Source organism: Pseudonaja textilis, chromosome 5, assembly GCF_049901715.1.
Source record: "Pseudonaja textilis isolate UNSWEBS1 chromosome 5, rPseTex1.2, whole genome shotgun sequence".
NCBI classification, from domain to species: domain Eukaryota; kingdom Metazoa; phylum Chordata; class Lepidosauria; order Squamata; family Elapidae; genus Pseudonaja; species Pseudonaja textilis.
In genome coordinates, this window is record NC_141994.1 from 14,896,861 (window position 1) to 14,922,324 (window position 25,464).

Sequence of the window (25,464 nt, forward strand, 5' to 3'; positions counted from 1 at the left end):
TTCCCTTCCACCTTGCTTTCAAAATATAAAGTCATAATTGACAAAATAAACAGATGAACGAATGAGCTTATTTTGGAGGAGGTTTTCATGCAATACGCAGTTAATATATTTTTGTAATTCCCCATTTTCATTAAGAAAGCTATGCAGAAAGAAATGGTGGACAATAGAATTATATTTTCCCCTATCAGAACTATTATAGGAACAGCTAGAAATTGGTAAAACATAATCCCACTCCCTCTGCAAATTTACCTATGAGCTTCCCTGTTTAAAACTAGGTGCAATTCTGCCATTTATACAGACCAATAGTAAGTACAATGAGTAAGACATGAGCAATTGATAGTAAGAAAGAACTGATAGGGTCAGAGCCGTTAGACTGAATAATTTTTCTTTTATATATATTTTTGCAACTGCATTAACAATTGCAGTCTGGGCAGACTTAAAACAGCTCAATGTTCCTGTTAGGAGCCACCCACCTTACCTTCTGTAATCTGATTCTTTCCAGTTATGTTGGATTACAATTCCCAACATTCTGTTTGGATTTAATTCAAATGGAGCAGTCTGGAAACCCTGAGGTGATTTTGATTCTAGACAAACGGGTACAATTACCACTGGGCTGCATCCTGCAATCTCTCTAGGCTAAAAGGTTCTCTGAAATGGATCAGCTGCAGACCAATTTAAGAATTACCCAGAATGTATCAGCTGCAAAACCTTTTTGTCAGCCTGTGTGTATATTCTCTCAGGATTAACATTCTGGGTATACATGTTCTTTTGAACCAAGACAAAGTGATGGCACCCTCATACCCCATCTGATCCTAATAACATGCATTCCAATGAGTCATGAGATTCATATATGCCATTCTTTTCACCTAATTCAGATCTGCAGATCACAAGAAATAGAAGCTGAAAGAGTGGGAAACAGGGAGGTATTCTGTCAGAAATTAGTATTTTGAGTAGGCAGCTCCTGTTAGAGCAGCCAGGCTCAAGCTTCTGTTTCTAAGAGCAGATTGGGCTGAACGGGAGGTCCAACTACTCTTAGTGATCAGTCAGGAAGCCTAGAAGACAGATCCCTAAACCAGGCTTTGGCAGAGTGGCTCCTACAGGCCACAGAATCACTTAACTGACCCAAGACTTGCAAAATTAAATAATTACACACAATCCGAAAGAGTAATCAGAATATTTGGCAGGATGCATATTAAATTAAAATAGTTTTTTTAAGAATGGTCAAATTCTACCAAGTTTTTAAAAGTTTCTACGCTTTCATATGAGATATGTTTTAATATCCGTAACACTGTAGGAAGTCTGGTGAAAATGCCGCCAGCTTGAAATGGTTCCTAACCCATGATGTAAGCTTTCCCAGGAATATAGGCCTGAGGCTGACTGGTGTCTGTCAGGTATAGGACTTGTTAACGTTTGCTTGACATGAATAGAGGTGGGTATTCAGCCAGTTTGGACCAGTTCTGGAGAACCAGTAGCGGAAATTTTGAGTAGTTTGGAGAACCGCCAAATACCACCTCTGACTGGCCCTGCCCCCATCTATTCTCTGCCTCCTGAGTCCCAGCTGATCGGCTGGGTCTTCTTTGGTTGCTCTAGCACAGGAGAACAGAGCTGGAAAGCAGGTTAGTGGGGTGGGGAGGGAATGGAGATTTTACAATAACTTTCCCCCAGGAGTGGGGAGAGTATAGGGATTTTACAGAATCCTTCCCCTGTCGTGCCCACCAAGACATGCCACACCCACCAAGCCACACCCACAGAACAGTAGTAAAAAAATTGAATCCCACACTGGACTGCATTTACATTCATGATGGATTTGAATTAGTTTTATTATAATCATAGATTAATATTTATCAAGCATGGTTAAGTAGGAAAAAAACGGTTTACAAGAAGTTATTTATATTAAACTATTTTCACCTTGCCTACGTCAAAGACATCCGCTCCACCTCTTAGTTAAAGGGGCCAAATGCTGCTTTTTTGAAACCAATTTCTATACTTCCTTTTTTTACACTGGGAAAGGCATATAGAAGTTCAGCCATTCTAATTTTAATGGAATTGTTTGATGGAGAAAAAGAACACCGTAACAGAACAATACACCCATGAGATTAAACACAGATCAGTTTTTGTCATCGTTTGTCACTGCATGAAGGACTGACAGCAGCATCCATAGATGAAATAAAACTAAATGTGGCATTATTAGGCCTTTTCAGGTAGCTTTTTGAACTACAGGTCAAACAACTCCAAGTAATTTTGTGTTGTTGTTTTTTTAAAGAAGAATGTAATCAGTTTTTCATGCTGTGGCATAATTCCTTACCCTAAAACCACAATTTTATAACTGCTTGCAGATTCAAGACTCTGCTGAGAAATGAACTCTAACAGAATAATCCTTACCTTGAATTGTTATCTCAATTAGCTAGCTCCACTTTAAAAATTAATACTCAAGTTTTTCCTTTGTTCTTTTTTTTGCCTTTTGTGTTTTTTTATATTTCAACTTTTCCAGATGAAAAAGTTTATCCTTTAAATGGACAAACACAAAAAGTACATCAGGAATAGATTTTATGAGATAATGGACTTCAAAACTAACTTTTTTGTTTTTTTAAAAGGCACCCGAATTATTTTTCTACTATTCAGCTGAACTAGAATCTACTGAATACTTCTCAGTGAATTTTTTCTAATATTATAAAACAGAATATTCTTGCATTTAAAAAAAGAGTTAGAATAAAATTTTCAAGGAAAGAATGCAAGTGACGTTAATCTAAAATTATGACTGTGGAAGTCTTTGAAATGACGTGGTTGCAAATCAGGAATGTACTTCAACAGAATGCCTGAATGTGGCACATTTGAGGCAATTCAGTTATTTTTGTCTGACTTGGCTTAAGACAAGAGTCTCTAACTTACTCTGTCAAAAAGCACAATTTAGCTCAGTAATATATCATGATCTCGATTACAATGGCAATGAGTGCACTATTGGAAGAGTTGAAGAGCCAGATTTTTAAGGGGGGCAGTCCCCATGTTATGTGATGGGATGTTAGACTACACAATACATTGGCCAATTCTTGCATTACCGTATTGCTGTGATGGCGAACCTATGGCACACGTGCCAGAGGTGGTACGCAGAGCCCTCTATGTGAGCATGCAAGCCGTCACCCCAGCTCAGCTGCGCATGCACGCATGCCTCCTGCCAGCTAGCTGGTCTTCAGGTCTCTGCCATGCATGCACAGGGGGACGGGGTCAGGGGTGGGATTCAAAAATTTTAACAACCAGTTCTGTGGACATAGCTTAGGTGGTGGACATGACTTGGTGGTCATGTGATTGGGTGGACATGGCTTGGTCATGTTATTGGCTGGGTGTGGCTAACTCAATGTCACTCACATCGGCGCGCATCTCCTTGCCTGGCCTCCCATGATTGTGGGGATGCTGCAACAGTCGTAAGTGTGAAAAATGGTCATAAGTCACTTTTTTCAGTGCCATTGTAACTTTAAATGGTCACTCCACACAAGCAAAGTACCAGCAAAGGAGGGGAAAAAAACTCCAGAGAAGTTCCAGAGACAGGAAGTCTCGTCCTGCCAAGAATGTAATAAGGGTTAACGGAGAGGCAGTTTCTGTAAGCAATACCAGAATGTTTCCTTCCTGCCTTCCTTACAGGATTAGGCCAGTGATTTCTTCTAACAACCGGTTCTCCGAACTGCTTAGAATGTTAACAACCAGTTCTAGCGAATAGGTGTGAACTGGTAGAATCCCATCTCTGGACAGGGTGCGTGTGCAGGGGGGACACACACATTGCATTTTGTGTGCTTTGGGCTCTCGGTGCCGAAAAGGTTAGCCATCACTACCCTATTGGATAACATGGAGCTACAATTCTGCCAGATCTTCAAAGCAGGACAGATCAGAAAACAGGCACCCAAGGGAATGGCAGAAGTGCTACTTTATGGATGTACAATATCACAACAGAAATTTGACAGACTGTTGAAACTTGTCCCATCTTATTCCAACAAAATCAAGGCATGGTTATTTTGAGTTTCTTTCTCATAATTGCTTCAGTCATTGGACTGTTCTCAACTTATGACTGCAACTGAGTCCAAAATTGTTAAGTGAAACATTTGTTAAGTGAGTTTTGCCCCATTTTACAACCTTTCTTGCCACAGTTGTTAAATGCAGTTGATAAATTAATAACCCAGTTGTTAAGTGAACCTGGCTTTCCAATTGACTTTGCTTGTCAGAAGGTTGCCAAAGGTGATCACATAACCTTGGGACATTTGAATCTATATTCACATATTGTCTGGGTTATCACCGCTTTCCATATTTGGGACATGCCAATCATGAATTTTAGATGCTTCCTTCAGAGCCACGCTTCAACCAAATTTTAATGGAGGTAAAGTATTTTAGGATTTGTTCAAATCATTTTAGTATACATGATTTTACTGACCTTTTAAAATATATCCACAATTATATCCAAATAAATATATCCACCTATGTTTTATAGTTTTATATCACCATTATCTTGCTAAATAAAATATTATTGATCAGGATCATATAGCAAAGAATAAATTTCCAAAAACAGTATTAGGTGTACCACAGAGACAATGGAAATATAGGAACCAGGCAGCCTGCAAATTGTAAAATATATTAAGAAAATATTCAAAAAAGATTTTATATACAGCATTCAATTTCTTGTCTCCATACTTTCTTCTAACAGAAAAAAATCAAGACAAACACAATTTGCATATTTTCTTTCAAACCATGCATGATCGAAAATCATTGAGGTCATAAAGGTATGCCAGGTCTTAAGGTGTATTTTTAGAAATATATTTACAATTGTTCACCCTCCACTGACATGCAATATATTCTGATCAAGTAAAATAATCTAGAAAATTTTATAAAGTCAAATCTTCGCCTACAATCTATCATGTGATCTCTGGCTAAAAATATTTCAAGATTTTCTATACAATAACACCTCACAATAAACAATTATCTCCAGCGCCCGGTAATAATGTAACAATAAAATTATTAATGGAAGTACTTTGCGGATGATAAATATGTAAGAGGGAAAGATAAAGCAAATTATTGGCAAAGCAATACTGGAGACCATTTTGATAACATGGTCTAAAACAGGCTTGTCCAACCTGCGGCCCAAGGGCCGCATGCGGCCCAGGTCACCTTGTAATGCGGCCCAGTGCCCACCCCAACCTTCGTGCCAGAGCCAGCGAGGAGGAGGAGGAGAAGCAGGCGCGAGGCAGGGCGAGGCGAGCGCCAGGCCAAGCAGCAACAGAAAAGCAGGCGCCGTCAGAGCGCCACCCCCTGCTGTTGCCACCACCGCCATCCGCCGCCGCTTCTGCCCCTGCCACTTCTGCCCCCACTGCCACTTCTGCCCCTGCCATCGCTGCCATCGCTGCCGCCACTGCCCCCGCTGCTGCTTCTGCCCCGCCGCTGCTGCTGCTTCTGCCTTCCAGTCCTGCCTCATCCAGCCGGGCCATTTGCAGGAGGAGAGGTAGGCGCAAGGCGGGCGAGCTTTCTCCCCGCAAAATTTGGCTGGAAAATAAACCATGATAAAAAAACCGTGATAAAAAAACTGTGATAAAAATAAATGATTTTTAATAAATAATTAATAATAAAAACATCTCACTAACTTCATTTCCAAATAAATTTAATATGTTAACTATGTTTTGTATGGTTTTTTTGGATGATCAGGTATTGTTACTGTTATTTTATTTTATGTGCGGCCCAAACCAAATTTTTATCTTCTAATGTGGCCCAGGGAAGGTGAAAGGTTGGACACCCCTGGTCTAAAAGGAACTGACTGATGAGAAGAATCATGATTTTGAGCTATATTCACCCAATATGGCACCTTAATTGCTGGAATGATATTACTTAGCTCCTAAATTGCATCTTATAGGCAATCATCATACACATTACACACACTTCTCTCTTAGAAGTATAAAACTTGTAAACTCTTCATAACAGCAAGAGAGATGAAATCACAACATTTCAGATTTACTCTAAGTTGCCATGGCATTTTCCTACCCCAGTAAGTGGAATATTTGAAGACATGTTTCTCAGCTGAGATGTTCTGTGTTGCTTAGAAATAAAGTTGTTCTGTTTCTACTTATTATAGAAAAAAATAGCAAAAATTGTATGGTGTTTAAAAGAGCTGTAAGGTGCATAAATACCTTACCTCTACTGTAAAATACCTCAGCATATTAAGTACCCTTTTCTTTTTATTGGCTCTCAAGAGTCAGGTGACTAGCTCTGGACATATCAAGCTAGCCTTTGATTTAAAGAACTTCCTGCTTCCCATTTCATAACCTATTTCAGTTTGGAAAAAAAATCAGCAGCTCTAAGAAATGCTATCATCAATCCAGGTTGCCTAGAAATAATCCAAAATTGATTCTGTATCTAAAGGAGCTGGAAAACTGGATTCTACCATACTGTACCTTAGTATAGCATTTCTCAGCTTTGGCAACTGTAGAATACAGTATGTGGATTTCAAAGCCAGCATATTGGCTAGAGAATTCTGGGCGTTAAGATCCAGACAACTGAAAAGTTGTTAAGCTTGAGATAAACTACCTTACAATAGCATGAACAGTTAACATTTTTGTTTTTCGCTATAACGGGATAAAAGCTGCAATAAACTTACACAGGAATGAAACATGCCAAATTTCACAGGAAATTGTTTTCAGAAACTGATTTTATAGGATCATGAGTTTTTATGTGGAAAGGGAAGAAAATTAAATGTGCAAAGATTACAACTATGGTAATAAAAGACATATATTCAAAGTTTTTTATGGACAGAGGAGTGTAATATAGCTTCACCTACCTCTTTCTTGAGGTAGAACTATGAAATAATAACTCATTGTATTTCCACAAAACAAATCCACCTTTAAGCCAGTTGGTAGCTAAGACACAGTAGCTCACAAAGCATTTCCATATGAAGAACTGGAGCAAATAATAAAATTAAGCATCTCCCATCTCTAATACTGAAGTAAAGATGATGGCCTCATTCCAAGGGCAGATTCTGAGAACCCAAAATCTGTCCTGTCCTGTCGTTCTTTCTTTTTCCAAGGACTGGAAAAGACAGACAACAATTTAGCATGTTGCTTTATATCTGCCCCAATAACAGACTATTGCTCTGAGAGTTAGCTCACCATCCTAGACCTAGCAAATCGATGTAGATCAGGGGTGTCCGACCGTGGCAACTTTCAGACTTGTGGACTTCAACTCCCAGAATTCCTCAGCCAGCTTTGCTGGCTGAGGAATTCTGGGAGTTGAAGTCCACAAGTCTTAAAGTTGCCAGGTTGAACCCCTGATGTAGATGATTAAACAAACCTTTAATACTCAGTCCTTAAAGCAAACAAAAATCCCCCAAAATCTATTAAGTGGCATACAACTTTTGCCTCTCACCATACATTCTTGCACTGATTGAGATGAGGGGTCAGCGAGGTTGCTCTTTTTCGGGTTGCTGCCAAGCTCCAGACTAAGTTCCAAGGCAGGAATCTTACCAGGGTATGCTACTTACTAGTGTTTGTAGACTTGGCAACTGATCAAGAGCTCTCTTATTGGCTGTAATAGCTGTCAATCTCAAAACTTTGTATCTGGCTTTAGTTTGCTGGTTTGGTTTTTTTTTAATCTCAGGGAGTCTCCAAACTTGGTAACTTTAAGACCTCTGGATTTCAACTGCCAGAATTCTCCAGCCAGCCATGCTTTGGTGAGCTAAGAGTTTGGAATAGGAAGAGGCTACCTCTGGACATCAGAAGCCTCCTAAAAACACCAGGATACATAGCTCAATGAGATAAATGTTGGATACTTCTGAGTAAACTCAGAGTGATTGAATTAATGAGCCCCTCTCTCAAATTGGGAGAATTGGGATAGCTAGTTCAGCTTCTTTCATCCTCCTGTTTTCATCCTATTTCTCTTTCTTGCTTACTCACTCACTCTCTCATATATACATAGGTATCCTTATGGCATATCTCATTGTTATCACATATAATTTGGAGAATAGGCAAAATTGGAGTTTTATGGAAGCCCAAATTCATTCATTTCAGCCTGAATTCATTATAAGAGAGTAAATTATAAAGCATACATAAAATATACTGTCAATGTATCTACTTTAATATGAAGATAGATTATGGAGAATAAATCTGAGAAAAGTTCAGATGTGTTCTAATCCATATTCAAACTCATCTGTAGCTGAGCTTTATAAAATATGTGTGAGCTGTAATTTACAGTTAATATGAAAGCAGAAAATGTGATTCACTTTCCATGAACTTCTGCACTGCAACCTGTAAATACCCCATATATGTACCTATGGCACCACCATATGAGGTTATAATTCATTTGAGTGAATTCGCTATTTTCATATATAAAACAAATAATCTGCAGGGCAGGGCAGATTGTTTGAGGAGTGCTTTGTCTGTAAATTGCCCCTCTGGATATATGGCTTGAAAGCAAGAAGAAGCCACAGCTGTTTCAAGTTTTGATTGGATGCTTAAAGGCTCTCTCATTATAGGGTTTGCACAGTCAACCATGACAGTAAAATAAGATTATCTGAGTTTTCCCATTGTACACTTAGTTTTTCAATGTATGATGAAAGGCCTTTCATCATACATTGAGAAACTATCTATAATCAAACTAAATTTTCCTTAGTAAATTTCACTTTATTCAAATTAACTCTTTCCTAAATATAAGAAAAAAGGCTTAGCATTAAATACAGCTCAGATATCACAACAAATATGAACCTGAGTTATAAAATTGTCTGATTTGTTATTAGTCAGGAAAGTGAAGAGTTCAATATACGGACACACAAAAATACCTTTAATTTCTTTAAATTGAACTGTCATGAGCCATCTAGAGAGAAAATGTCAGACAGCCAAGAGGAAATGAAGTTTTAGAACAATACAATCAAAATTATAAGAATACTTGAAAAGTGAGGATGAACTATAAGTCACAAGCTTGTTACACCAACGATTAAATGCAGGTCCAAAATAAATAAGATTCACTCATTTCCTACTAAAAGGCTTGCTCCAAAAACAGTGGCAGATTGTCATAAAGCAAAACTGGATAGAATAAAAATATGGCATTCCTCAATGTTTAGTACCACTGTTTTACATTAACGTTCATTTTGTAATATATTTTGTTTTAAAAATATAGTTTTTAATTTTAAAACTTTTTTTTATTATAGGCTACGTTTAATCAAGAGCTGGTTATTTCAAATCCTTAAGGTGGACACAGTGGGTGTAAAAGAACATTGAATCCTCCCCTGAGACTAAGGAATGTAGGGAAATCACATATTGTGTGAATTTACACATAACCCTATAAAACACTGTTGTTAATAGTCATTAGCAGGTTAGAAGAAAGAGAAGTACCAGCCAGCAAAGAAAGGAGGAGATAGAGGGGTCCTAATTTTACTTTTACTGAAGAAAAAGCCAAACCTTATTGTTTTGGATGAAAGAAGACTAGAATGTGATAGACATGCTGTTGCTAGAGTTTAAACTGCTTGCTTCCAAATGACATTTTCAAAGGATTCCATTTAGTTACATAGGAAACCTGCCTGGAAGGCTTCTAAGGCTTCTACATAACTGATTCTACCTTACTTTTTGGAAGGGCTGTGAAACAGAATCCTCTAAAACTGTAAGACAAAAGGGACTGACGTATGGCTGGAAGATTTTGTCTCTGATAGAGACGAGGTTGGGTCAACCTGGGAGGAGATGCACTTCCAAGAAGACAAATGAGCAACAGAGCAAATCAGGGCTGCTGAAGACTGCATTGTATGATAAAAAGAAATCTCCTGAAATCTGGCTGATTTTGGTCAGTGATGGAATGGGCAAAAATCTGTAAAACAGAGTTCATTCTAAGAAAAGAGAAAGACATTGCCAAACACATTGGCTCTACAATCTCTTGATGCAGATAGAATAATCTTGCATTTGTACAATCGGACCCGATAGCCACAGATGCAATATCTGTTTATTGGATGACCACCCTAGCATGTGTCTACGCTGATCAGCAGGGATGGTGTCATGTCCAGACATGGATGGCAAGGATGAAGAACAGAACCAATGCAAAGTTGTAAAAGGGGATACAAAACTTTGTAGACTTTGTGGTTTTTATACCACTTCTTTTTTATATGCAACAGACTACAACAGAATTGCAACAGACTACAACAGAATCTGGATAGCCTGATCATAAAGATAGTCTTGGAAAGCTATGAGGGCTTCCAAACTGCAGAATTAGGTGGTCTTAATTTGTTGGAAGATTATGTGCCTGCAGAAAGCACAGTGAATGCAGAGGGCTCATTAAGAAAGCTCTCATTCTGAACACAAATGTATCGGTTGTGAGTAAACGTTGAAAAGGGAAGCACAAAACTAAAATGCCCAATAAAATTGCCTGAAATCAATAGCCAGTGGGATTTTTTTTAAGCTGAGTAGAAATGAGAGGAAGAGATGCTTTATAACTGCCTCCAAGAAGTGAAGCAGAACTACCGCACTTGTAGGTGATAGATGTGAAGGTGAATGGACCCAACAGCTAAAGCCACAGCTGCTATACAGCTCAGTAATTAAAGAATATGGGCTTAGTCTCTTCATAAACATCAAAAAAGAGCCAATAGAGACTGGACAGTGTAAGAATTCATCGACAATGGAGCTATTGAAAATGGCGTTGGTAATGCCTTGTAAAGTACAAAGGAACCTGAGACAGTCGGAGCTGGAATTAGAGAAGTTCTTTATTCCTTTCTTTTCCTTTTTTGCACTGGTTGAAATCAAACAGGGAAGGCTACTCCGAAAGCTCTGAATTCTCAATGGGCAATTTCCTCAGTGCTGACAATGGAACTGACCACAACAGAATATTCATCGTGGGAGACAGAAAATGTGGTTCACCTCTCAAAGATGAGATTCATCAGGCAGCAACCCAGAAGTCAAGAACTGAATATTGACTTCTTCCCTATGATTGGTATGGACCTCCGTATTTCATTGTTTTTGGGCAATAACACAGATTGGCAAGGTAAGGAGAAAACGCTGAAGGGTATGAATAATTATGTCAAAACTGTGACAACAAAGATTGTAATAATTTTCAAAATGTTAGCAGAAAGGAGAAAATGGATAAAAGATTCATACCAATACAGAGACACATTTTTTTCCTAAGGTTATATGTACATTTTCACCGCAGAATAGCAAAAATAAAGAATATTTCTAGGGACTTTTTTTTTTTTGGCTGCTAGCTAAAGTACTATGCTTTTTCAAGAGCAAAGAAGGGCATAGTTGCATAATTATCTATAACTGTGTTCCAAAGACTATTCTACACTTTCCATCTCTTTAGCTTATGAATGTTTTAACTGACAATTTAAGAGTGAGATTTCTTTTATTCCAGTGCTCACCTTTCAACTACTTTGCACCTTTACATCAGACTTGCAGTTGACGTAACTGGAAAATTGTATTTATTCTCATATTACATTTATCCATAATTACTATGTCTCTAACATATAAAATTAAGCCTATGCCCATTTGAAACAAACTAAAGAAAATGTCTATATTTATTTGCTAACAGGACAAGACAACTAGATATTTAATCATTCAAAAATAAAATTGTTAACAGCCACCAGTAGTAATTCAGATGCATCCCAAAAGTCCAATTATAGATAGTACTCAATTTACAACAGTTTAATGAAGGTTCAAAGTTATGACGCAATTAGAACAGTGATTTATGACTTGTCCTTGAATTTACAACTGTTGCATCAACCCATCCATGGTCACGTGATTGGAATTCAGGCATTTGACAACTAGCTCACGTTGATGACCAGCTGCAGAAGCATCCTGTAAGTCACATGATTACAATTTGCAACCTTTCCAACCAGTTTCTGATGAGGAATGTCAACTGAGGAAGCCGGATTCACTTAATGACAAGTGTTTTGTTTTAAAGCAGGGGTGTCAAACTCACATCATCATGGCATCATCACATGATGTATCGGGACTTTTTTCCCCCTTTGTTAAACCAGGCCTGGGCCTGGCCAGCACGTTACGCATCTGTCCCGGGGGCAGGGAGTTTGACAGCCCTGCTTTAAGGGAATAATGTGGTTCCCTTAATGTCCACAGTCAAAATAGTCATAAAATCAGACAGTCACATCCTGACTCACTTAATGATTGTATCACTTAGCAACCCAAATTCCAGTCCCAAAACTAATCATAAGCTGAGGATCACTCGTTTCAAAGGTTTGGAAAATAATTTTTGCTCTTATTCACTTGTTTATTTACTGTTGAAAAGAAGTTCAACAGTTGTCAAACACACAATTGACTGATTAATTTAATTAATCTTTACAGAACTGAATTGTACTGTATTTCTGTCTAAAAATATTTGAGGGGCTTCTACAAAGATGAGGGAATCAAAATATTTTCCCATGCACCAAAAGGCAAGACAAGAAACAATGGATGGAAACTAAGCAAGGAGAGAAGCAACTAAGGAGAAGTTTCGTAACGGTGAGAGCAAACAACCAATGGAACGGCTTGGCTTCAGAACTTGTGGGGTCTCCATCACTGGAGGCTTTCAAGAATAGACTGGACAGACAATGGTATAGGGTCTCCTGCTCAAGCAGTGGGTTGGTCTAGAAGACCTCCAAGGTCCTTTACAACTCTATTATTCAATTATTTTGTGTTCTATAAAGATTATTTTTTAGGAGCTGTTGTTCAGGTCAGCTGTTCAAATGAACTGAGACATGTAGTTTTTAAAAAGACAATGCTTGACATGGTTGTGGAATACTATGGGGGTTCGCTAACTCACCCTTCATTTTAGTCGTCACTCATTCTGCTGAATATTTCTGAATAAACTAAGTAGCTATTTTTTTCTCTTTCAAAACAAGTAGTGCTTTTCAGATACAGGTAGTCCTCGACTTACGGCCACAATTGAGCCCAAAATCTATGTTGCTAAGTGAAACATTTGTGAAGTGAGTTTTGCCCCATTTTACAACCATTCTTGCCACAGTTGTTAAGTGAATCAAAGCAGTTGTTAAGTGAATCTGGCTTCCCCACTGACTTTGCTTGTCAGAAGATCGTAAAAGGTGATCATATGACCGCAGGACACTGCAACTGTCATAAATATGAGTAATTGCCAAGGTTCTGAATTTTGATCACATGACCAAGGGGATGCTACAGTGGTCATAAGTGTGAAAAACAGTCATAAGTCACTTTTTTCAGTGCCATTATAACTTTGAACAGTTATTAAATGAACTATTGTAAGTCAAGGACTATTATACTATTATTTCCTTTGCAGGCTTTATTTTGATTTTTTTTTTAAAAAAAGAGTATTCTTAAATACATCAAGTTGCACTTTACATTTTTTTAAATGTACCTTAACATAAGTTGTTTTTTTACTCGACACAGTAAAAAAAACAGTAAAAATACTAATAATATTATTTCTAACCCAAAGTTTAAGAAAAAAAACAAGCCTCTCCAATAATAATTTGCTCATGCATTTCACTTCCTGAAGCAAAATTTTAATGGTAATTATTTTGTGGATTTTTTTTTTCTGAAAGTGCAAATAAATCTGCAAAGATTCCTCACAGATAACTTTCAGATGGCAAGTTAATGACATTTACTTCAGAGGGTATGAACTATAAAATTAAGTTCTCTCCCATTAAGCTTTCATGCCGCTACTATTATTGTCTATGCACATGTCTTCATGGTTTTTTATTAATTTTATATGGCTGTTTAGTGCTTTGTATTTCTGGTGGACAGAAGAATATCTGCCAAGGAAACTTCAAAATTTGCTAAGAAGTTTAGTTAAAGAAAAAAATCAGATGTACAGGAAGATATTCTTTTGAATCTATAGATTTCCCATATTCAGCTAGGGAATGTTAACTCATAATGCGTTTTTTTCATTAAGATAAAAGATTGTTATGGAGAAAAAACTAAGTGGATTCTAAGAATCAACACTGGCTTGATGGCACATGACCAATCAAGCTATACTTTATAATATATTGAGGTATGTGTACCTAACCTTTCCATCAATAAGATAGAAGAATCTGTATAATAACAAGAATGTGGCCAGGAACTACCATCCACATATATTACTTTTAGAAATAAGATATTATCTATTGGTGCCATTAATATACACAAGGAATCTGAGGAAAACTAGTATAGTGGAACCTCAGGTCACGAACGCTTCTGTTCGCAACCAAATCAGGTAGCGACCAGAATTTTTGCTTCTGTTTTGCTTCAGGTTACGAACAGATCTTCGGATGGCGACCAAGCAAACCTGAAAATCACCATGGGGGGTGTTTTTTTGCTCCATGAATGCACAAACCGCCATGCTTCCGGTCACTACCAAATCGGGTTGCAACCATAGTTCTGGAACGGATTATGGTCATGACCCGAGGTTCTACTGTATCTCTTTTCTTGAGTTACCAGCTACTGTAGGTTCCAATGATGGGGCAGGGAAGGAAGAGACTGATTTAAAATGGTATCATTGACCACTTGTAAAATCATATTTTTAAGCCTTCAATAAAAATAGAGCCAAAAATTACAGGTCAAGACCTTAAACTTATTCTTTATTTTTCCCTTGGAATCTACAATATTTTCTGGTACTTACAACATATGAGGCTGATATGTCCAAGCATTTAGCCACAGTATCATAAAAAATGGTTTTGGAAGATATTATCCTATCGAATTGCAGACAATTGCAGGCAACTCTGCTGGCCAATTTCGAAGTCAACGTTAAAATCCCTACAAAGGAAATTTTTCAAGCACCCAAACAGCAGTCCTAACTAGGTTAAAATAAGTACAGGAAGGAGGAATCGTGTTTCAAAACAGCCTGGGGTGCTTAATTGCAGGGTCAAAGCATGGTTCACCTGGTATGTGTCCCAAAGCCTTATGGTACACCGCAGGGGGATTTCTCTCATCAATAAGTTATTCATCCAACGGAAAGCAAATTGAAGGTATTTCACTTCATATTGTTCTATGTGTTTATGTACTTGGTCTGAAAGAAGAAGAAAAAAAGAGCAGAAATAAACTATTGATGATATTTATATAACTGTCACAAAACAGTGTAATATCATATATGTTCTCTACATATCCCCAAATATGGTTCAGAAAATTCTCCATCCCACCTCTTCTGGAATATAAGCAGGAGCTAGGAATGTAAGATTTTGTTCCGGTATTAAACAAATGTCAACTAAAGGAACGTTAATATATTACTAAACTCTTAATTCATAAATGCAGTTATATAATTTCACATCTTATTTATTAAATTTATCTATGTTGCCCGTCTAACTATTGAACAATGTATCAGGATTATGTAGGAAATATAAATTTTCAGATAGCTGTCCAGACTTTTTATTATTATTCAATTTTACCCCATGTTCATTTATATACATAGTGTCAACTCAAGGCAGTTAACATACTTAATACTCCTGCCTCCTGTTTTCCCCGTAACAATTCTGTGAGGTGGGTTGGTATGAGAGATAAAAAGTGGTCCAAAGTCAGCCAGCTGGTTTTCATGAGGGAGCTAACACCAACTGCCTCTCAGCCTTCATTTGACTATCACCGGTATCAGAGCACCCACAATTCCAGCAGGCAAGCTGTTTGGTTGCTTAATAGCTGTCATGACCAGAAAATTCCTCCTAATTTCAATTATTTCATTTCCCTCCCTCCCTCTCCTTGCAGGCTTCCATCCAGTGGTTCTAGTTCTATTCGCAGGTACTTTAGAAAATAAATTAACACCCATTCTCCTGTAATAGCAGTGGTTAAATAAATTACAGAAGCCTTTTCATGATTTGCTTACATTACATAGAAACTAGGATATAAGGTAAGTTCCCTTTCTATAAAGTCCAAATTGCAATACGTAGTTTTGTTCCTGTTATTTGCTCTATAATTCAATTGTAACCTTTCCACACACACACCCCAGTGATAGTAAAATAAAAAATACAAAAAGGACACCATCATTTCTGCAGTGTTTTCACAATGTACAGGCAGTATAACAAAAGCATATGCTACCATTACATTTATAGGTAGTCCTCGCTTTACAACAGCAATTAGAACCAGGATTGCTGTTGCTAAGCATTGCAGTCATAAAATGTCATCATAATGTGACTCTCAGCAATTTCAATCACTGTAACAGAACTGATCAATGACCTTGGGGAAATAGAACACAAAACATAGAATAAAGGGGCTAGAAGGATCTTAGAAGTCTTTTAGTCCAACCGCCTGTTCAATTTGAACCCCCTGTTTAAGCAGGACTTTATACCATTCCAGACAAATAATTGTCCAATCTCTTCTTGAAAACCTCCAGTGATGGAGCACCTACAATTTCTGGAGGCAAGCTGTCCCACGGATGGTTCTAACTGTCAGAAAATTTATCCTAAGTTCAAGGTTGGATTTATCTTATCTTCTCTGTGAGATAATTAATGCATCTCTAGTTCTTCTCTTTGTTAGATTAGGCATACCCAGTTCCTTCGTCCTGGAGTTTAGACTCCAGATCCATTATCTTCTCTGTATTCTTTCTTTCTAGGATCTCAGCAGCTTTTTTGTATCATGGTGATCACAATTGGATGCAATAATCCATCTGTGGTCTCACTAGTGCTATATAAAGTAACATCACTTCATGTGATCTTGATGTTAACCCTTTATTGACTCAGCCGAGGGCTACATTGAACTTTTGGGAGGCTGGCTCTCGTATACTCTTTGTTACTTGGTAGCCCATTAGGACACCTCCTAGATCAGTGGTCCCCAACCATTTTTGTGCTGCAGCCCGGTACCGGCATCACAAAATCATCCGCGGCCCGGTACCGGCATCAGCACACATGGCAAGGCGAGCCGAGTGACCGGCCAGCCAGCCGTCCCCCGCTTCTCCCCGCCACCTTCAACTCCTCCTTTGTACCTGTGTCGATGGGCTTCACGACGGCTTCAGGACGGTCGCTCGGCTCGCCTTGCCATGCGTGCTGAAAGAATCCTCGTGCCTTAGTTTTGTTCGAAGTCGCCCCCCCCCTCGTGAAACTAAGGCGCGAGGATTCTTTCAGCACCCAAATGCCACTTTCTACCCGGAAAAGCTCATCGGAAGCACTTTTTCATCAAAACAAGATGGCGGCGCCCAGCAAACCGGCGGCCTGGTAGAAATTGTTCCACGGACCAGTACCGGTCCGGGGACTGGTGGTTGGAGACCCCTGTCCTAGGTCACAGGTGTCAAACTCGCCGTGTCACATTGTGGTCATGTGACGTTTCATGACGTTTTCCCCATTCGCACAGCTAGGGTGGGCGTGGCCTATTCATGGTGCATCCGGCCCAAGGGCCACCTATTTGACATCCTTGTCCTAGATTCTTCTCATAGTTACTACTGTTGAGTCAGACACTACCTATTCTATACCTGTGCATGTGTTGTTGTTTTTTCTTACCCGAGGGTAGGACCCAACTTTTCTCGCAACTGAATTGAATTTTGTTGTAAGTGACGATCACGTAAGTGTGGGGATACAGCAACTGTAATAAGTGTGAGCCTGTTGTCAAGCATCAAATTTGAGGTCAATTTTGTTGTAAGTACTACTTGTTCAGGGCCATCACAACTTTCAACTATCCCTGAATGAATGTTTATAACTCAAGGGCAATCATTAGATAGCAAATTATAGTTGTTTATCTACCCAGAAGTAATTGATAATCCTATACTTAATTTTACAGGTTTCTAAATTTTGAACTTTCAGACTACTACTCAGAGAAAAGTTCATCACTATCTTTGTTACACATAGCGTATTTGTGGTACGAGAGAGAACATTTATCTTCACTAAGAAATGCCATAAGTAAAGACCAGATATTACTGATTAGTAAATTTATATTGCTTCCAACTAAATATTATCATAAGTTAATTAAAGCTTTAGTCATGATTAAAACAAATAGGCAGCAACTTCCACTTATTTATATAACAATTATCAGAAAATCTTGTGGATAATAAAACCAGCAAACCAAGGCAACTTAAATGTTTCAAATTTATTTTAAAGCAAAACAAAACGAAAAGAAAAATATTGAATTTCCCATGGGCTTTTCTTTATTACTTTTTAACATATTGAAAAATGGACAACTAAATGCAAAGCTTTTAATTGTCATTTATTTGATAATATATGAACAAACCATAGAAAACGCACAGTATGAAAAGATTCATTCCTCTTTTTTCAAAAGTAATTGTGAGCAGATGTTATTTCACTGATAAAGGTAATTTGGTTGGCAATAATTCTTAATTTAAATTTTCCATGTCATTGAAAGAAAGCATGCAGATGTAATAAAAGGCTTGGCAGATGTAATTATTGCCATCTTTCAGACTTAGAATTTTTCCAAAGATACTTATGCAGCAGTTTGCAACAATAAAATTGTGCTAAATCTTCAAGAAATAATAGCACTTGTATCAAAATGAAGAAACACAAGTGATTTTATTTTAACAGTCTTTTCAGCACTTTTACATCTTATATAAAACTACTGGAAATGTTTGAAGTAAGGCGTCCATTTTTTAAAAGAATGGTTAGAAACACACCATTTATATCATAGATTTGCTGTGTTTGGGTTTAAGAGCTAACGTGTTTATGCAAGTGCATGATATGTTTTACAAACAATTAAATAATGACTCCATAATTTATCCTTAAACAGACTATGTGAAAAAAAACAATGTTTAGTTAAAATGGTATCTTAACTTACTAAAAACATTGCATTCACTAGATCAAATACTTCTAATATAAAGTACTGCCTGGAGTTAGAACTTAAAACTTGGGCAATTTCAGGCAGTGTGAATTTTGTTTGTTGTGTGTCTTGTTTAAGCCAACTGCCTCTCCTGAGTCTCTGAAAGTAAAAGTGAAACCCTCGTTGTTGTAATCAACAGATTGTCCAATGGTCCAGGAATAGTCAAATGGTAAAGAAATGGGCTAAATGTTGGAATACCAATTTCAAATGTGTCCAGGAACATTACAAAATGCTTTTGCCCTATACATCTCCACCGAATGTGTAGAAAACCTTCCTTTGCATAAAAAGACCGAAACAATTCTGAAATAGAAGCATCTATTTTAAGTTGGATTACATGTATTCCTGAAAGAATTAAGAACGTTTCATCATACATCCCATGTAAAATGACCTTCAAGGGTATATAAAGCTATGTATGTAGCTTTATAAGGTTAGCTAATGCTCAGTTCTGAAAATGCTGCAAAAATGTTTATAGGTTAAATTCAACTGGTCTTGTATTTTAACAATTTGCTTGGTAGCCATAGATAATCAGGAATTCCATAGGGAACAGCACATACTGGGAAAGTGATAAGATTTTTCTATTGCTCCTTTAGCAATCCAGTTGTTGTTTTTTATGCCATCCTTATAGAAAAATTCAGAACATAAATAAATGCAGCAGCGAAAAGAGTTAAGATGGATCGTTCTATCCATCCCTCAAGTCGAGTAATGCTCATGTATCTATATTCAACATATGTTTTTGGTAGGATGGATTTTTTTTTAAATAAATAGAATAGAACACCTTTATTGTCATTGCATTTCGCTCTCTGGTTTTTTAAATAAACAATAGTAGTTCCTACTAACAAAAAGATCATAGATTTGTAGAGTAGTGGGATTCAAAAAAATTTACTACCTGTTCTGTGGGCATGGCTTGGTGGGCGTGGCATGGGAAGGATACTGTAAAATCCCCATTCCCTCCCCACTCCTGGGAGAAAATTACTGCAAATTCCCATTCCGTCCCCATCCCACTAACCTGCTTTCCAGCTCCGTTCTCCTGTGCAGGGCAACAAAAGAAGACCCAGCCGATCAGCTGGGACTCGGTAGGCAGAGAATAGATGGGGACGGGGCCAGTCAGAGGTGGTATTTGCTGGTTCTCTGAACTACTCAAAATTTTCACTAGAGGTTCTCCAGAACTGGTCAGAACCTGCTGAATACCACTTCTGGATTTGTACAATTGTGTACAAATGATGGGCTGCAGTAATCAATCAAAATAATATAGGATTAAAACATGAAATTACCATTTTATTTCAAACTCCAATAATGAACTTTATATTGAATTTCCCTAGCCCAGGAAATTAAATTCAATTGATACATTTAATTTTACTGTCTGAACCAACAGGCACTACAATCCCTAAACTCCATAAACCAGAGAGGAAAATCAAATGATACAGGCTTTGTAAAAACGGCTTGCGGTTTTATACCAGGAAATGAATTTGATCATGTTCAATAAAACTGAGTTTTAGATCAGCAAGCTTTTAATAAACCTCAGAAAAGTAATTAAAATAGTTTGCCTTGTAACACTTTTTATACAGTTTAAAACAGCTTTGCTTATAAATATTGTAATGCAACAAATCCTTTGGAACTGAAATCTTGATCCACCAAGATAAAAAAAAAAACTCTTTCATAAAACGACAACATATGCCTGTGATTCTAAGAGTTGCACATTTATTATAAGTGATCTGTAAAATGTATGATGAGGAGAGGGAACCCTAACAGGCAATAGAGACATTATGCCTCAGTTCATAAAGATTCCATGTAAAATTGTCTTGACAACAGTTTTTCTCAGTAAGTTTATTAAGATAAAATTACATTAAGATAATTAAATGTTGCTTAATTTTTCAGGATGACCTTTTATCACAATGAGAGCCAGTTTTATTCAATCATACATACATACATACATACATACATACATACATGTATGGTATTCAGCTTTGTTCGGGTATTTTCCCACGTCCTTATAGTTGTGCTTTTAAAGTTGTAGCAACGTTTCGGCAGAATCTCATCTGCCATCATCAGGCTTCTGTGTTGAGTTCGTCTGTGAGCCAGACTTTTACAGTTGTTTCAGTTTTAAATTTGGGGCTAGCCTACTGCTGTGCCAGAATGGTTTTTTCTTCATCCTGATTGGTTGAGAATCTTGGTCTGTGTTTATTGGTCTTGGAGTTTGCTGAATGAATAGAAGAGATGATTCCACCAGACTGCCAATTCTTTGGAAGCCTGCACTCACAAACAAAAAAAATCTCTACACCACAAGCCAGGCAAACACCTGGATACAAATAGATCCCCCCTGATACCTCCAGCTCAAACACACCACAACCAGGCACCCAGATGTAACCTAGCTTCCTAATAAATGATAGCCATCCATTTACTCGTAGCCAAGCTACACTAAAAGCCTCCAATACAGGAACACAATGTTGCCAGCCAATCAAGACAAAAAAAGACACAAAACAGACAGAAGATATTAGAAACACCAATCAAGCAGAACACAGCAAACTCCAAGACCAATAAACACAGACCAAGATTCTCAACCAATCAGGATGAAGAAAAAACCATTCTGGCACAGCAGTAGGCTAGCCCCAAATTTAAAACTGAAACAACTGTAAAAGTCTGGCTCACAGATGAACACAGTACAGAAGCCTGATGATGGCAGATGAGATTCTGCCGAAACGTTGCTACAACTTTAAAAGCACAACTATAATGATGTAGGAAAATACCCGAACAAAGCTGAATACCATACATATAAATACCCATGAAAACTTAAGAAAACATAGATAGATATAGATATAGATATATAGATATAGGTATTCCTTCCTTAGGTTTGAAAGCTGTTTGCATGATTTTGGACGAGTGACTGTCTCTCACCAACCTACCATAAGGTTTGTTGTTATGGGGTATATAAAGGCAGGAGTATTCTGTATGTTCACCGCCTTGACAGACATATATAAAATGGGGGGGATAAAAAATGACAACAACAGCAATGTAATCCCTGAGAAGCACTTCACAGGTGGACAAAAAAGTCAAATCTAATCTAAGCATTTGGATGACTGTGCAAGAAATAATAATAATATCAACAACAATAACAACAACAATAATAATAGTGGGTATCCTTGCATTTGGACAGGCCTCATTGACATGCCAGGCATTTTTTAGATTTTTAATTTATCAATGTGGTCCTTTCCTCTCAACATGTTATACAGGCCTATTTTAAAGTGATTTTCGTTAGTACAAGTACTAACTGTTTCCAACTGTTAGTAGTAGGTTTGCCATGCTCTCTTTAAAACTCATTAAAAATAATTCTTTAAGCTCTTAATTGTACTATTGGTTACAGTTTAACTCCTGTATATGCCTTTTTTGTTATGTTTTCCAGGCTTTTCCCCTAATTATTATTATTTTTATCCTGTATAAGAGTGTCACAACCTGTGGTCACAACAATAGATTTGTTGATTACTATGGTACTGTTCAAGCTTCTAACTGAACATTCTCCAAAGGACACAATTCCCCTTAGCTTTTAAGGCTTACCATCAATCCGGCTAACAAGCTCTTCCAACATTTTTACTTTCTTCTGAATACCAGGCTGAGCAAAGGTATAGTTATCCTAGAAGACAAAACATTTTAAAAATTACCAGTTGACCAAGAGAGATAAAAATGGCGCTTCAAAAAAGTTCACCTACTTAAATGAATATTGCATTTCTAGATAGCATCTGCTTTCAGTTCCTCTCACCTTTGATAAATGACCAACAACAAAATAATGAAGTTAAATAATGAAGTTACCAAGAGAAATATTGTTATTAATTATAACCATATAGCTGCTGTTAAAACCTGTCTTTCAACAATGGAACATTCTGGCCTGTTTAAGGAAGAAACCCTTTCTCTAACCGATGCATCACCAACAACAGAAAAATAAAAGTTAGGAGTTATACCACCTGAGAGGAAATAAATACATCAAACAGAGAGCAGAAGTAGGGAGAGTGTAGATTTATTGATGTGTTATCTTTGTTATTAAGATGCCAATTGCTACTTCAGCAAAAAGTATTGACACGATATCAATACTGCAAACGTAAGAAATTGTCAAGAAAACTTTCTTTATAGTAAGGCCAACAATATATTCCCAAATCTTGGAAATAGTTACCTATTCCATATCACAGTTCCTGTTAAAAAAGAAATGCATTGTAAATGCTCCATTATTCCAAATTCTAAGAAGTCAGCTTCTTTGAAAAAGTATCTGAGAATTCTAGGTATGACATGCTAAACTATCTGAAAAAGATTTTTATTCCAGTTGAAACAGTGGTATATTTTTTGTCCTCAATGGAGGAATAATGCCTATAAAGAAAACGATAGCTCAAATTCTAGGCGGTGAGGTAATTGTATTTCTGTGCTTTCAAAAAGAGCTACATGATGCAGATTTTCCTTTTAATACTTTAAAAGAAAACGCGCAAGCTATATTAAAGCTTTCAATCACTAACCATTTTTCAAACCTAAGAGCCATCTTAAAATTCTTATTGGATACTAGGCGACATGCTTTATACATCATTCTCTTGAAAAATAGAAACAACAGAAAGGAATAATAAAAAACAATGCAAACGAGAACATTTTCACAAACAGTAGTAATTGTAAACAGAGAAAAGTGCCTCTGTCAATAACAAAATTATTCTTACAGGGAAGAAAGAGCAGTCAGAGAACACTGGGGCTCACAGGATCTTACAGTATGTTCACCAACTAATCTCTTATTAAAATTAAAGGGGTGCTTTTTTCCCAGATAGAAATTGCCTTATTCTATCTACCTACATGGAAGTTTTTGTTTCAGCCCATGTATATTCATGGCCATGATAGAGATTCTTAAAAACTAGGCCACTCAAAAGACTGCTTTCATTGATACAAGCCTACTGAATGTAAGGCATCACAATGCATTCCACATGCTGCCAGCTACTAGATGGAATGATTTAAAATACTATTCTCATACTTGCAGCTATTCCAAAAAGAAACCTGACTACTCAAATGGAAAGCATAAATATAAGTGCTTAACTGTACTGATTTCTTCTAGTATCAATTCACTGGGTTAGGTATGAATTTACGGCAAACAATGACCAGTGGTCTCATCTTTGATTGAAATATATTCACTGCAATTACACATAACACACGGAGAAAAGGTTCAGAGCAACCTTGAGCCCTTTAATATAAATTCTCTGAATCTAAGCTATCTTTTAATTAATCCGGTTTCTGTTCGTATTACTTGTATTAATTTATCATTTTGTAACATTTGCATTTTAACTATTATTCAGCCCTGCAATTTGATTTAGGCTTTTTTTTTAAGGGGGGCTTCTTATTTTAAAGAAAATACCGATAAGCCACCTTGTTTGGAAAGATGGCATATACTGTAGGTTCTTATCTACTAAAAATGCCTACCAACGTGTGGCAAAATAGTTTTGTTTCAGTCATAAAAAGGAACAATGAACTGATTTATTGGGGGTGGAGGTATCTTTTTAATGTACGCCAGAAATGATAATGGCCAATTTCATGATAAATTATTTTTACCAGCAAGAATCAGGCAGGTAACCCTCTACCAATAAATGCAGTATCACCAACTGCTACATCCTATTTATCAACTGCCTGATTTTCAACATCTCTAATGTACTTCCAAGCCCAAATGCAAATGAAATATGCCCACTGGTTAGAAGAGAAATCAGTTCACCTGAATGCCATCAAGCAGTTTGCTCATGCACCAGAAACTGTCAGCTTCAATATTCTGCAGTACCTCAGTAGAAAGACTGGAAACATCAAAATTTTCCAAATCCTCTTCTGAAATAAAGAGAAGGCAAGAATGTCAATTAAATGTGGGAGACAAACGCAAGATTTAACACACAATATATAATCTTAATTAAACTATGAAGGTTAAAGTCAATGTCTTTGCTAAGGACTAAACATTCTAAATTATGCAATTTGACTAAGGCATGAGCTTTGGTTGATCAACAAATACTTGGGAATTCAATTTATTACACATTAACAATACCCATAAGCCATTGTGAAAAACTGTAAATACTTTGGCATACAAATACAAAATCTGGAAAAAAATGAAAATCTGCCAACATAGGTTCCCTTTCCATTCTGTATCATGATTCTCAACAGATTCCTAAGACTGCCATAGTTATCTATATATATTTACAAGATGCCAAAGGAATCATCATGTCTCCAATGAAAAGTGTGGTTCATCCCCAAAGAGAATTTAAAACACAGTAAGTGATAAAAGAAATAAATTTGTTAATTTCATGGTGTAGCAGACAAAGTATATGATAGCTTAAGAGATTAATTGTTATGATCTCCAGGAATATTGAAAGTTTCAGGTTCATGTTCTAAATAAAGTCAGATAACCCAGTACATCAGCCAAGAAAAGAACAAGCAGCTAACTTTTCTGCAAGTATTGTTGTTCTTATAATTGTGGTGAAACTAAATAACAGCAAAAAGGGATTTGTAATTAATATGTAGATATATCACAAATCGTAGTCACCAAACACTGGTTGAATCCCACCACTGCCTCGATTCCTATACCAATGGTTTGTCAAAATATAAAATACAAAAAAAAAAAAATGAAAATAAAGGGAAAGTGGAAGGGAAGCAAGAGGAAAAGAGTAGAGTAAAAGAAAGAAAGAACAGCATTGACTCCCAAGTCATTTTAGTGCAGTAGAATAAGGTAATATCAAACAGCCTCAACTTTTTACTTTTATATACAGTAATAGGATACTGTATACTAGCCATCTCTATA

At 37.1% G+C, this 25,464-nt stretch overlaps 1 protein-coding gene across 2 annotated transcripts in view; it reads right to left on the minus strand.

Moving 5' to 3' along the window:
* The window catches only part of TBC1D22A (TBC1 domain family member 22A), a 115,774-nt gene that overhangs the window by 24,170 nt on the left and 66,140 nt on the right, over positions 1-25,464 (minus strand). For both annotated transcript variants that reach the window (XM_026702992.2, XM_026702983.2), the window contains exons 9-11: positions 24,397-24,503; positions 22,227-22,302; positions 14,816-14,943 (exon numbers count right to left, since the gene is read on the minus strand). In XM_026702992.2, coding sequence (XP_026558777.1) covers positions 14,816-14,943; positions 22,227-22,302; positions 24,397-24,503 — 311 coding nt within the window. The remainder of the gene's footprint in view (positions 1-14,815; positions 14,944-22,226; positions 22,303-24,396; positions 24,504-25,464) is intronic.